At 50.7% G+C, this 12802-nt stretch overlaps 2 protein-coding genes across 2 annotated transcripts; one reads left to right on the forward strand and one right to left on the reverse strand.

Moving 5' to 3' along the window:
- Window positions 1-8344: 8344 nt before the first annotated feature.
- CYR61 (cysteine rich angiogenic inducer 61) lies at window positions 8345-10779 on the reverse strand. The gene is made up of 5 exons (NM_001031563.2): window positions 10655-10779; window positions 10345-10561; window positions 9679-10026; window positions 9347-9549; window positions 8345-9237 (listed from the first exon to the last, which is right to left on the reverse strand). Exons 1-5 carry the CDS (start codon window positions 10712-10714, stop codon window positions 8938-8940), a joined length of 1128 nt encoding a protein of 375 aa, NP_001026734.1. The 5' UTR covers window positions 10715-10779; the 3' UTR covers window positions 8345-8937.
- A 972-nt stretch (window positions 10780-11751) lies between these two features.
- Window positions 11752-12420, forward strand: LOC101751390 (uncharacterized protein C10orf95-like). Its single transcript, XM_025153171.2, has 2 exons — window positions 11752-11919; window positions 11971-12420. The coding sequence occupies exons 1-2, from the start codon at window positions 11752-11754 to the stop codon at window positions 12418-12420; spliced, it is 618 nt and encodes a 205-aa protein (XP_025008939.2).
- Window positions 12421-12802: the final 382 nt, after the last annotated feature.

Here is a 12802-nt window from a genome sequence, read left to right on the forward strand (position 1 = left end):
TCTTGTGTTTCATTAGGTTAACTTTCCTTTAGCGTATTTCTTCGTCGTGTAGAGCTGCTGCACGTGATCTTACTTTAATTTGGACTTCAGTCTTCTGTGGTGACATTGTGGGTGCCTGATGCGGTAGATATTTGTTTTCAGACTTGGTTGCATCCTGCCTCATGTGTTAAGGAGAGAGCAAGTTGCATTTTTTTTTTTGTGGGTGGCATGTTTCATCTTCTAAATTAGCCTCAGTTTAAAAAATAAAATGGAAATGAGTACATGGAGTGTCATTGGTGCTGATGCACTAGACTTCTCATTAGTGCTAATGTTGTGCATCTGGCAATTACTTTATCTACTGAAGCCAGATAGTTGATATTTCAGTATTTACACTAAATTTGCAAAGCATTTGCAAAGCCATAGGCACGTGATTACTTGGAAACGGCTCCATGAGGTGGTTGCTGCCATCATTGCCACTTCATTTTGCCCCCTGCTTGAGACTGTCACCTTTTGACAAAAGGTGGTGGCACGGGATGCCCACTGGGCAGCCACCTGAGTGCAAGGCTAGATGCTCTGACCAAAAACTCCCATGAAGGTGGTTTGTCAGTCACGAGCCAACATCTGACGTTGCAGATAGAAAGCCAGCACTGATATTACAGCTAAAAAGCCAACACCTAGCAGTGAAGTAGTGCTGAGGTCACAGGGGGCTATGACAGCAATGTGAAGAAGGGCTCACGCTCCCAGAGGCTCCATCCAGACCTCAGTACCAGCTTGTCTGGTCCTTGCCAGCCATACTAGGAGGAGATTTTTGAGGTGTTCAGAGCTGTAGGAGTTTATTCACACCTTTGCAAACAAATTGTCATTAAATTATTGTTCACAGCAACATCCAGCTAATGAGGTTTGGAAAGAGCATCGGACCTTGGTAGGCACGTACTGCTGCTCCTCACAGGGACACTGTGTGCTTTTTCCTCTGTTTGTTTTGCAAGCTCTGATAAAACAGGAAAGCTTTTCTCCTCTCCTGGCAGTAGCCACCTGTGCGCTGTTTTCTTTTTTAATCATTGTTGGGCTTCTGCCCACATCTTGTTTCAGTGTTTGTTTTTTTAACCCTATTTAAAGGACTGCAATTCCTTGCTATAGGTGTTGCTTTCATGTTTTTTTCAGTTCAGTGGAAGTGAATAAGCTTTTCCTAATCAGTGATTACTGCGTGCTCATTTGGTAGCCACAAATTACTTTAAACCGCTCTTGAAGCCATTCATATTAACACCTATAGAAGAGCAGAACAGCAAAACTGCCACGGTTCGTTTGCCAGGAAATGTTTCATCTGGAGTAAAAGTGTGGTGGTTCTGTGCAGTCAGAGCATGCAGGGGAATGGGAGTGCTGCAGATATTCATGTTGGTCTGCATGTGATTGTAATTAGTCTTTGGCTGACGAACACAGATTTGTGATAGATGTGATTTTCATTATTTCCAGTGCTCTTGGAGGTTTTCATTGATTGAATGAGAGGGTTTCCCCACGTTGTGTTTTCTCTTATAAATCTAGTTGTAGCTCCCATGGGAGTCAGAATGCAACCTTAATTTGTTTTTAAATGAAGATCCTGTTAAATCTGTCTCTCAGATGTGAATTTTTTTTTACCTTAGAGAAGATCCTAAATGTATTGAAGTACCGTTCCTAGAGTGGTTGCTGGAAATGACATTTGTCAAACAAAGCTGTGAGCCATCTTCCAGATCTCAACCGAGAGTAAAAGGCTGTGTTAATACAGTGCATTTGCCATTCATTCTTGGGTCACTGTTTTTTTTGGTTGGTTGGTTGGTTGGTTGTGACAGTTACACTATGTTGAGTACAAGCATTCAGCAAATGCAACCCAAAATGGAATCTGAATATTCTGGCTCAGTTTAGCTTGTTCTTTTTTTAATATAAAAATGATTCAGAATTATGTTTTTTGCCCCAGCTTTAGTGATGGCAGTTAACTGGTGCAGGTCCTGCAAGAATTGTAATTCATAATGACACAGTTAGTGGTTTAATCAAGGCTTATGCACTCTTACGTGCCTTTGTAGGCAATTAGAAGTTTTTAGTCCCTCCCCAAGAGACTTAACTCATCTTAAACATATTTTTACATTTCTGGTCAAGCAATTGAAATTGAAGACATACAGCTGAGGCTGTTTGGAAGACTTCAATCCATTTGAAAAGCGTAGGATCACAATCATACTGTCGCGGGATCCCAGTACAGGACTCCTGTTTGGTTCAGCGCAGATGATGTCCGCGAATGGAAACCCTGTGTTGATATTTTAATCTTCATTCAGCTGAAGCTTGTGTTGAGTGCTCAATTCTATGCCTACTATGCTCACTCATTTGTTTTCCTCTATAAACTGCTTGTCCCAGAAAGAACAAGCTATTTGCATGCAGTGGTGTTATGGCACTGTTAACATTTAGGTTGTTCAGGCTTCAAGCCCTGAGCACTCACAGTATGCTGAACTGAAGGGCCATTGGCTTACAAAGCAGAGTAAAGCCTCTTGTACTGAATGAACATGCTGCTAAAAAAAAAAAATGCTTAATGAAGTCATCCCTTTCACAAACCAAGGAACAAAAATAGCGCATAGCTAAGGGCATAGCAATAGCTGAGAGGTGGGGTTGAGTCAGTCGTATGGGAGAACTTGGTTCTTTTCCTTTTTTGTATAACTTCCTGGGGGTATGAGGCATAAGTCATGGAACTGTCATGGGCAAACAGCATCATACTCCTGTCAGTGCAGAAGCTGAGTTTTAAGTGAACACACCCAAATTCTAGGTTTTACCATATTTATGTCCCTTTTGGGAATTGTTCTGTAGAGGGTAAAAAGGATTGTGCTGCAGAAACTGCTGCTTGACCAGGCCTGAGAGGCAGCTGGAAGCAAAGAGCTGAGCAGACCTTCCTAGCCAGGAACACAGCACAGCTTCACCTTGTGCTGGGAGTAAAGCTGTTCAGGGGACAGGACACCTTATCTTGTCTAAAAAAGTGCATGAATGCTTGGGTTTGCCTTCACACTGATGGGAAGTCTCACCTGTGTGCTGAGTGTGGGGACAGCTGTGGCTTAGACCTGGCCTGCCATGTGGGGTGTGCTCTGTTGTCGCCTTGGAGGAGCTGAGAATGTGTAACACCTTACCAGAGCAGGCTTGAAAGAGCAGTGCACAGCTGTGATGATGTAACTTCAGCCCTATTTGGTCACAAACATTTCATCCCGCTTCCTTAAATCCCCCACACTTTTCCTGAAAACATTTATTCTTCCTCCCTCTGAAGAAAGAATATCTTGAATCTGTGTTTATGTTGTTGCCATGACATTGAGTTAAACTGTATGCAGATGCAGATTCTGTTAATAAGAGAGAAAAAAAACAACTGTGTACTTCAGTGAGCAAAGATTACCCTGTGTTTGTATTACAATGTTGCTATGGCAATGCATATGGTTTTATTTGGTAGAAATTTGTGGTGAGATGGAAGGAAGTCACATGTATGGGAGACAAACAAGAAATACAGCAAAACCAATTCAAAATAAATACTGAAACTGAAAGGAGAGTTGCAGATGACATGTAGAACCAGGAGAACACAAGGACAAGTTGTGCTGCCTGTCTCTGTGGTCTGATAGCAGAAGCGTGTCCTTGCTGTGCCCTGCCTGGTCTCTTGGCCCATCGGCAGTGGCTTAGGCTCCAGTGATGCTTTTACTGAGTGCTTCTTGCCCTCGTTGGCTCTGTACATCGTAACATATTTTGTTGTTGTTGTTTTGAAAGCAGAATTCCACTGCCTTGGCCCAATTACTCAACTGCTAACTTTTCCTGCCTGTTTTAATACAGTAGACTGTTTGGGCAGGAAAATTAATACAGTGGTAATATGTGGAAATAACCTAGTGCCTTGCCTACCTCTGGGGCAAAGGCAAGTCTTTCTGCCCTTGCTGGCTCCTGCTTGTGCTAGAAATGATGGCCTTTTCTTTAATTGGCGCAGTAGTCCTCGTATTTGTTTAGCCCTTCTGCATGAGGCTACTTTTTGCATCAGTTGCATCAGGACAGCTGTTGGTGGTGTGACAAATTAGAACAAGTCAAAAATAATCTGCCAAAGAAACAGAAGAGATGTGAGGAGGGAGAGCAAGTCTCAGTGTAGAGAATAAATTGCCACTCCACTGAGAGCTGGCTGGTTGCAGCGTGATCCCAGCTTGTGAAGAAAGCAAAAGTATTTCTCACATGACATTGTACTTTCTTTCTGTCATCCCACTTCTGTCACAAGGAGAAAGAAACAAGTGTGAAAGCTGACCATTTCCTTTCCACTCCTCATTTCCTGGTTCTCTGCTGAATCATGTCCCAACCCCAGAAGTTGTCTGTTTTGCCAGGAGTGCCTGTAGGGAATAGAGGCCCAAGTGAGGAAAAGGTGGCTGAGGCGCAGAGATTAGGGGAAAAGAGCCGACTGATGGCAAAGAAAGCTTATGTTGGAAATCCCCATCGCTTGTATCTGAGCTCTGTCATCTCTCTCTGTTCATCCTTTTTCACAGCTTCTACTTTCAACTGTGCATGGGCATCCATATTGGTTTTAATGGGGTTGCTCCGCTGCAGTGCAAGTATCTACTTCTGTAGAGGAAAATGTATCTTCCTGTTTTAAGTTCTCATTGACAACTTGCTGAACTTATGGCTACGCTGTCCTAGTGTCTGATTCTGTTGGATTTTATGAGATAACTAGGATCTAACCTGTTTGGTTCGAGACGCTCAAGGAACTCGGTGGTTTCAGAGAATCAGCTGCTTTGAATCCGCTGACCCACTGGTCTCCATTTGATCAGATGTGGAACCAGTGTTGTCAAAATGTTGATGAACCACACTCTTGACTGTTTGACTGACATTTATAATGGAGTCTGTTCACTCCTGTTACTAAAACTATGGCTGCGTTCATCATGATGGTAAGTTGTTGGTGTCTGTCTCCTAGCTCAGTTCCCATTTGCACAAATCTGTGCACCCTACCTACAAAAGTATTCCGTCCAGTGAATGAAAACCTTACAAGAGCTTGTGTGATGTTTTCGTTCTGGATGGTTGCTATGTTCCATCTGGTAAGTGGTTGTACTTCAGGATGAGGTTGCTTCTGTGAACGGTGCTTTGGGGTCTTCCAGGACATTCTCCAGCATAAATTGTGTACGTAGAATTCATAGCTCTGTAGTTTTTCTGGGGAAAAAAAAGAGCCATCGCATACTGGATACTGTCTGTTTGGTTTCTTGGTGTACTATCCTGTGAAGACTGAACAGATTGATGTTTATTGTATAAATTTGTTGGCTGGGTTTCTATTTTCCATATACTGAATCTCACCACTCTACAGTGTATGTAGTACAGTTGTTCCTGAGCTGAAATGCATTTATAGGTATCTCCAAAGCGAACTGTATTGCTGCTTTCTCCATCCTCCCCCCTGTATTTGTGTGCTGTTTTCTGCCAGGGTGTGTAACACAGAGGACAAAATGGTGAAGATGAAAACAGGGACGTGTCTGTGTGAAACAGTCTGGAGGCAGAGAGCTGGGACGAGTGCACAGCTGTCCCTCGCTGTGGGCACCACACGTAAGCAGTGCCACCAGCTCACCAAGGCTCCCCCCAGCAGCAGGAGATGGGCCTGCTGCCTGCAGCATCCCAGTAGGCATGGCTTTGTGGCCATAGCTGGGGCTCCATGATAGCTTATGTGGAGCTTATAGCAGTTCTTGTGGCACGGCTGAACACGTGTTAGCTAGTGGCTGGCTGTCCATGCCAGGGAGATGTTGGCTCTTCCTCCATCTGCTCCTCATCAGCCTCCCTGCTCATTCATGAGAGTGCTGGCAGAGTCCTGCTGGAGAGGGCGTAATGCAGTGAGGGAGCTCTGCTTTCTGCCGGCTCCTGCCTTTCCTGTGCATCCGGTGATGCGGCACTTAAGGAAGCGTGCAGTTTGTCTTCGCTGTGTCGCCTTCCTCAGTAGGAAGGGTTTTATATGTAACCCTGACAGTACAGCGGGAACCTCCATCAGACCCTTATAAGTGACTGCGCCGAATAGAAGAGACCTCCGTCAGTCCGAACGCTGCAGTTCGACGGCAGTTCCTTCTGGCGGCAGCAGCAGCCTCGGCAAAGCGCCGTGCCGCGCTCCATCCTCAGGTGACCCCGTCCTCCCTCCGCGGGGCTGCTGGCCGGGGGCTGCTGGCCGGAGCGGCTGTGATAAGCAGCGTTTGCATTGCTGAATGCTTACCGCTTCCGTTCGTTGGTCGTGTTCCTCTTGCCTTGTTTGCAGAGCTGTTAGTATTCATCATGAAGGAAGGATTCGGATATCTCAGATTTTGACCAAGGTGTAAAATCATACCTGTGTCTCGTTTATCCTACCTGTAAGCCGTCCTGCTTTCACCTGAAGGAACTCCTCTTTTTGTTATGGATATTTTCACAGCCATATCCAGTGTAGGAGCAGCAGGGACCTCATGGTTTCAAAGCACGTGCAGAGGTGTTACACGAAGGGTGACACTGGGAGTTGTGAGGCTGTCATTTCACCCTGTAACTCTGAAATGCAACAGATGAAGAGGGCCTTGCTGATGAGCGGTTGGTGTGAAACTCCAACTCCGGAAGATTTGCAGTTCGTTTTCCTCTCTTTATAACAGGGTAGTTTGATTTAGTACATGTTACTCCAAAATCTGCACGTCCTGCTCGTGCAGCCCTTACTCTCCCACCAGGACGCTGAGCAGAGATTACAGACACACCTCTCTGCCTGATGGGACACGGAAAGCCCAGCACATAGGCTGCAAAACCTCGGGCCTGCACCTATAACCGCGTTCCGGATGGGAGTAGGAGGGGCCACGTGTGCTTGTATACACTGTGTGTGTAGGCAAACAGTCTGTGCGTACAGCGTAGTGTAGTTATAGCTATGTGTGGTTTGTAGGAGAGCTGCGTTAGGTCATTTTGAAGGTAGGTGTCACACAGAGTGTACCTGCAGGTGGAGGTGGCCCAGGCTGGGCAGGCAGCACTGTGTGTGCCAACAGCACACTCTTCTACTCTCCATGCAGTAACGCCGTGTGTAAATGTGATTTCTCAGGGAAAGGTGATGTAAGGAAGTGTTCAGTGCCAGATGTTAGCAAAAAAAACCAACCAACCAAAAGCACTTCACTGTGTTTTACACTCCTGCTGTCAACAAGTATTGTACAGACAGGTTTAGGTGCAGCTAAGACCGGTGGCCAGGTGGTAAATTCCAAAACAGCTGAAGCTGTGAATGCCTCCGGGGAGAAAACTTGACTGAGCAGAAGAGAGACGGCTGTAATTTTGTCAGGCAAAGCATTAGCTGCCAGCGATGGGCTTCTGAGATATTTGGCCATTTATTTTATTGAAATATTTATTGTCTAATCAAATGAGAAGCGAACTCTTAACCACTTACACGTCCATCTGCACAACAGCGCACGGCAGTCCTTCACAATTCTAAAACCACACCGTCAGTCGCCGCTTTATATGAGAAGCACTTTCCTTAGTAAAGGCCACAGGAAGGGCTTATGCCAGAAGACTGGTGATGAGGAGGAAAAAACGGTGCTGCCGGTTTCCTTTCAGGCTTATCTGTAGCACAGCCTTACACGATCCAGCATAGCACAAATGGTTCAGACAGCTTTCTCAGTTCCTGCTGTAGATCATTTTTAAATGTCGTTTTCTTAACGCATGCCAGCTAGCTATCTTAGGACTTCCTTGGTTCACTAAATGTCATCCACGTCCCTGAAGCGTAGTTACATATTTAATAAGTGGGAAGGGGAGGCGGAGAAGGGAGAAGATTGGCTGCTTTGCCTTTTACTCTATTGGAAAAGTACTTGAAATTCCTCACATTCTTCTCCCGTTAACAGTATGTTTACTTTTCATCACTGGGTTATTAGGATTAACAAAAGTCATTGCTTCGAGCTCATTTAATTTGAATTTAGTGAAAGCCAACTACCTCCTGCAGACTGTAGGAAACATTCTTCTTCCACAGAACTCCATTAATTTGCAGAAAGCAGCCACCAAAAATGTGAGACCTGCCCGCCCCAGCGCTCAACATCACCGCGCACATACTGCATTCTAATGAAGTGCCTTATGTTGCAAATTCCAGGACAGTTTGAATAATCTGACAGACTAATTAACATTTCAGTCTCTCTTCCAAACGTTTGCTTTCAGTGCCAGGAAGCTTTCTCTGTATACACTTCCTAGTGAACGGGGTGACAGATTGCATATACCGCTTCAAAATGCCGTTTACCCAAAGACTCGGCTTACTCATTCATTGCTGCACCTGGGGTGGAGCCTGTTCTGGTTTCCAGACCATTCAAAGTGGTCCTGGAAAGGAGCTGAAGCCTGTTGCCTTTCAAGATGCTCTACTAAGAACAGTTAGGTAAATATTTCTTTATTAAATGATTAATTCCATAAATAAATTCTTTTAATTCATCGAATATAAAATTAAAATCATTTACAACTTATTCCAGTATTACAGGGGTTGGAAGGGGTTAAAAAAAAAAAAAGAAAACAAAAGAGCTACAGTTTGATAAATAAAATACTCAGCTTTAAAACAACTGATTTCTGTTTGCCATTAAACTACAGTTGGTACATAATAGCTGCCACTGTGAACACCCCACAAGTGCCCACCTCAGGAAGGAATGTAACTTCCAACTTGGTTGGGAGAGTAGGGGAGAAGATGGAGGGGAGGGGAAAAGCGTAGTGTTAAACTGAACGGGAGAGGAAGAGCTTTCATAACCGGAACAAAACATCAGATCACTTACAAACAGAAAACAGTGTAAGATAAAGGTGCTCCAAAAAGAAGCAGTAAGGTTGCTCCAGTACTATGAAGCTTTAAGTATGCTTAAATCTCTGTCGCATTAGTGTCCAGTTGCACAGTGCACTCCTGTAATATCTCATATTGCCCTCAAATGGGGCAAGGCACCACTTCCATCAGAGGTCCTTTCTCCATGGCTGGTTACTTCAGAATTCTGTTTAACATCCCACCCCAAATACCACTTAGTCCCTAAATTTGTGGATGTCATTGACCAGTCTGTAGAAGGGATAAGCTTCGTTTGCATGCGGACAGTTGTAGTTGCAGCGGCAGGACTGGATCATCATGACACTCTTGGTGAAGGTTTCTCCATCATCGCAGCGGAAACGGATCTTGACAGTCCTGGTCTGCTGGGGAGTACAGCACCTGCCATCCACGCAAGACCCACAGTACTTGGGGCGGTACTTCTTCACACTGGAGCATCCAGCATAAGTAAACCTTACAGGGGATGGGGACTTCTTAGTCTTGGTACATTTTTTTCCCTTCTGTAAAGAAGAGGCAATAACATCATTAGTGGGAGATCCTTGCCCTGCCTTTACCCTCTACTTGAACCAGTTTGGAAAGAAGAGGAGCACCGGAGGTGTTTGTATTTACCTTCAGGGAGGCGTAGCTGGGCTGGCCACACGGCCTCACTTCGCATATCCTGGTCTCTTTGATGAGCTTGCAGTCGGGATTGTCGTTGGTGACTCTGGTGGAGATGCCGGTCCCACACGTCTTTGAGCACTGGGACCAGGAAGTTGTTTGCACAATGCATTTGGGATTCTCAAAAGCTCGGCTTTGCGGCTCGGATCCAAAAACTGGAAAAGAAAAGGGGGGGCTTAGCCTACACCTACCTTCTCCCTTAGTTTCTTCCTGTCGGTCTAAAGAGTCACGCGGCTTCCCTCCCACCTCAGCTCCCACCGTCACAGGCAGCAGTGCACACTCACCAGGTAGCATCTTCAGGCCTCCCTTCACGATGGCAATCAGCTCGTTGTTCCGGGTCAGTTCGCCCTCAGAAGCGTCCAGACCAAACTCCTTGCTGAAGAAGCCCTCCAGCTCCTCCAGCGCATCCTTGCTCTCATCGCAGACCCACTCCTCGCAGCACTGCCCAGGCACTTTGACCAGCCTGGGGCTGGGGCAGCCCAGGTTGGGGAGGGAGAGCTCCTGCGGGCAGAGCGGGATGCAGCCCACAGCTCCATCTATGCACGTACACTGGTGCTTGCAGTTGGGCTGGAAGCTTTCGCCGTTCTGGTAGATTTTGGAGTTGTATTCGCATGGTCTCCCCTCAGACTGTGCTGCAGAGAGCGAGAGAGAGAGAAGAGGGCGTCAGCGCCGGGAATCGCTCGTTCAGACGCATATTTCGCTGCTCTGTTAAATTCGGTTTATGGTAAAGTTCCCTACAGTCCCCCGGAGACGCGGGGCTAGAACAATAAGTTAGTCAGGAATCACTTTTCCTTATGTGCTTTTAGCGGAGCCCAGACATACTGAATCGCATTCCAGACTGCTGAAGTCATGTGCCTTTCTGCCAAGCTACCAACAACAAAGCATAACCATACATGGACTCAAAGTTACTAAACTCCGGCACTCCGCACCGCGCTGCGGGCAGCCCTTACCTCTGCAGATGCCGTTGGTGGCGGCGGGGCTGGCGCCGAAGTTGCACTCCAGCCCCTTGGTGTGGTCGCAGGGCTGCGTCCGGCTGCAGTCCTCGTTCAGCTGCTTGGCGCAGACCTTGCAGCAGCCGCAGCCGTCCGGCACCAGCCCCACGCCCGGGGCGCACTGCGGCGCGGCGGCCGGGCACTGGCAGACGGCGGGGCACGGAGAGCCGAGAGCCTGCGGGGCGAGCGGAGAGGAGCGGTGAGCGCCGGCACCGCCGCGCCGTTATCCCCTGCCCTCCTCCCGTAAAGCCCCGAGGGCGGCACTTACCAGGCGGGCCAGGCAGAGCAGGGCGGCCGCCAGCGCGGGGCGAGCTCCCGCAGAGCCCATGTCTTAGCGGCGCGGAGCGAGAGCGGAGCTCGAGACGCGATCGCGAAGCGGGGCCGGCGCGGTCTGAGGCAGCGGCGGGCGCGACCGCCTTTTATGGGTCGCGGGGCCGCCGCGTGCGCCTCGGCGCTGACGTCGCGCGTTCCGGGCCGCGGCCGCGTCCAGCGCTCGCGGCATCCCAGGAATGCGGCTGGCGCGCGGCGCGGCCGCTCCGCCCCGCCCCGTCTCCCGGCACCGCGGCCGCTGGCGGCGGCTCTGCCGCGGGGGGTCCCCGCGTCCGCCCGGCCCGGGCACCGTGCCGCTTTGCGGGGCCGGGGGCTGCCCGGGGGGAGGGGGCGGGGGGCCGCTCCGCGTCCCGCCGGCCCCACCCGCACCGCCGCGGACGCGGCCCCGTTACGCGGGCGGCGGTGGGGGCGAGCGCTGCGCGGGGGCGCCGCTGGGTCGGGCCCGGGAACGGAGCCGCGGGCGCCGACCGGGACGGACCCCGCGGAGACCGCCGGGCGGCCGCGGTGCCCCCGCGCTCCCCTCGGGCGGACGCGCTCCCGGTAGCGGTTCCCCGGTGGAGGTTCGGGGCCGGGGAGGAGCGTTTGGGCTTCTGTTGTGGCGCCCTTTCTCTGCGTGGCCGTAAGTGCTTCCAGATGGGGATTCGGCCACCAGACGTAACAATATTTCCATATTTGGTATAGCAGTAGCCCGCATTTTTCACATTTTTCTGCTCTGTTATCCAACCGCAACGCATTCTTGACAGCTTCAGATGCTGTTAAATATAGCCCTCGCTGCCGTTCCCAGGGCAGGAAATTCTCTGGAATTCCTGCTTTTCACGCAATCTGTCCATCATGATTTAGGAGCGCAGCGCCGGAGCAGCCAACCGGCGTTACCCCGCCGCGGGTACTGCGAAAAGCGGAGCTCCGTCCGCGCTCCAGCGGCGTGACCGCGAGTCCCCGTCGCGGGGATTCCTTACGAGCGAGAGCCGTCCCTGACACCGGTTTGGGGTGGGCGACGGGGGAGGTTTTTTTCTTCTTTTTCGGTTGCCTTCGAGGATGGAGGTGGAGGCGCGCAGGAGAGCCCCGCGCGGCGGAGGGGTGGGGAGGGCGGACTGCGGGCACTGCGGCTCCGCCGGCGGCGCGGCCCCGCGGGACGGACGCGGCTCCGGGCTGCCGTGCGCTGGGGGACGGCGTCACGACGGCGGACGGCACGCGCGCGGCTTGGTAAGTCGGGGCCGGGGCGGCGCTCGCCGTTTGTTCGCTTTTGCGTTTTAGCACCGACGGCCTCGTCGGACCCCGCCGCAGAAAAGGGGCTGCTGTCGCCCCGGGAGCGCTGCGCCGGGCTCGGCGTTGGCGGGGGACGCGGGCTGCCGGCGCGGCGCGGCGCGGGGACGAGAGAAGGGGCTCGACGCGGCGCGGCCCTGCGACCGGCGGAGCCCCGACGGCGGCCGTCTGCGGGCACGCAGCGCTCCGTTCGGCCCCGACGTGCGGCCGCGTCCACGGAGCGGGGCGGCCCCTCCGCCCGTCCGGCCGCACGCGCGTTGGGGAAAAGCCCGAGACCCGCAGTGGCGGCGGTTCCGCAGCGGGCGCGCGCCTCCAGACTCGGCCGGAGAGGGCAATCCCGTCCTGAGTTACGCGCTCCTGAGAGCGCCGTGCGGTGCCACTGCAGGCGGCAGGAGTCACCGGTCGCGTTCGTTACGTTGGACGGAGCCCAGCGGCGGCTGAGGTGGCTGCCAGCGACGGTGGTACCCGCTGCCATCCCCACCCCTCAGCTCCAGCTGCGAGGAGGAGGAGCGAGGCTCGGTCCCCGTCTCGGAGTCACCGGAGGCCTGCGCTTCCCTGCCTCCTGCGGCTGCGTTCCGGTGCTCGTTCGTTTCTGACAGCCTAACGTTGCCTTTCAGGTGGAACACCCCGCGGGTGCTTTTTGTTCGAGGTGACTCTACAGGGCAGCTTTGTGATCAGATGGAACAGCGTTGTCGTTCAGTGCGTTTTGGTTAATGAAAACTTGGAAAAGGTTGAAGCGAGAAGAGCTGCTGCATCAGAGCGTGGTTAAATTGGACCGTTTTGCTTTTCAGGGATTTATGCAAACACTTGTCTATTTAATGAC

This window comes from Gallus gallus, chromosome 8 (genome assembly GCF_016699485.2).
Source record: "Gallus gallus isolate bGalGal1 chromosome 8, bGalGal1.mat.broiler.GRCg7b, whole genome shotgun sequence".
Lineage (NCBI taxonomy): Eukaryota > Metazoa > Chordata > Aves > Galliformes > Phasianidae > Gallus > Gallus gallus.

Coding starts and splice junctions, on each gene's coding strand:
- LOC101751390 (XM_025153171.2), top strand. CDS start 11,752: ATGGAGGTGGAGGCGCGCAGGAGAGCCCCGCGCGGCGGAGGGGTGGGG. Junction 11,920..11,970: donor GACGGCACGCGCGCGGCTTG/GTAAGTCGGGGC, acceptor TTTGCGTTTTAG/CACCGACGGCCTCGTCGGAC.
- CYR61 (NM_001031563.2), bottom strand. CDS start 10,714: ATGGGCTCTGCGGGAGCTCGCCCCGCGCTGGCGGCCGCCCTGCTCTGC. Junction 9,550..9,678: donor AGGCCTGAAGATGCTACCTG/GTGAGTGTGCAC, acceptor TTTCTTTTCCAG/TTTTTGGATCCGAGCCGCAA. Junction 9,238..9,346: donor CCAGCTACGCCTCCCTGAAG/GTAAATACAAAC, acceptor TCTTCTTTACAG/AAGGGAAAAAAATGTACCAA.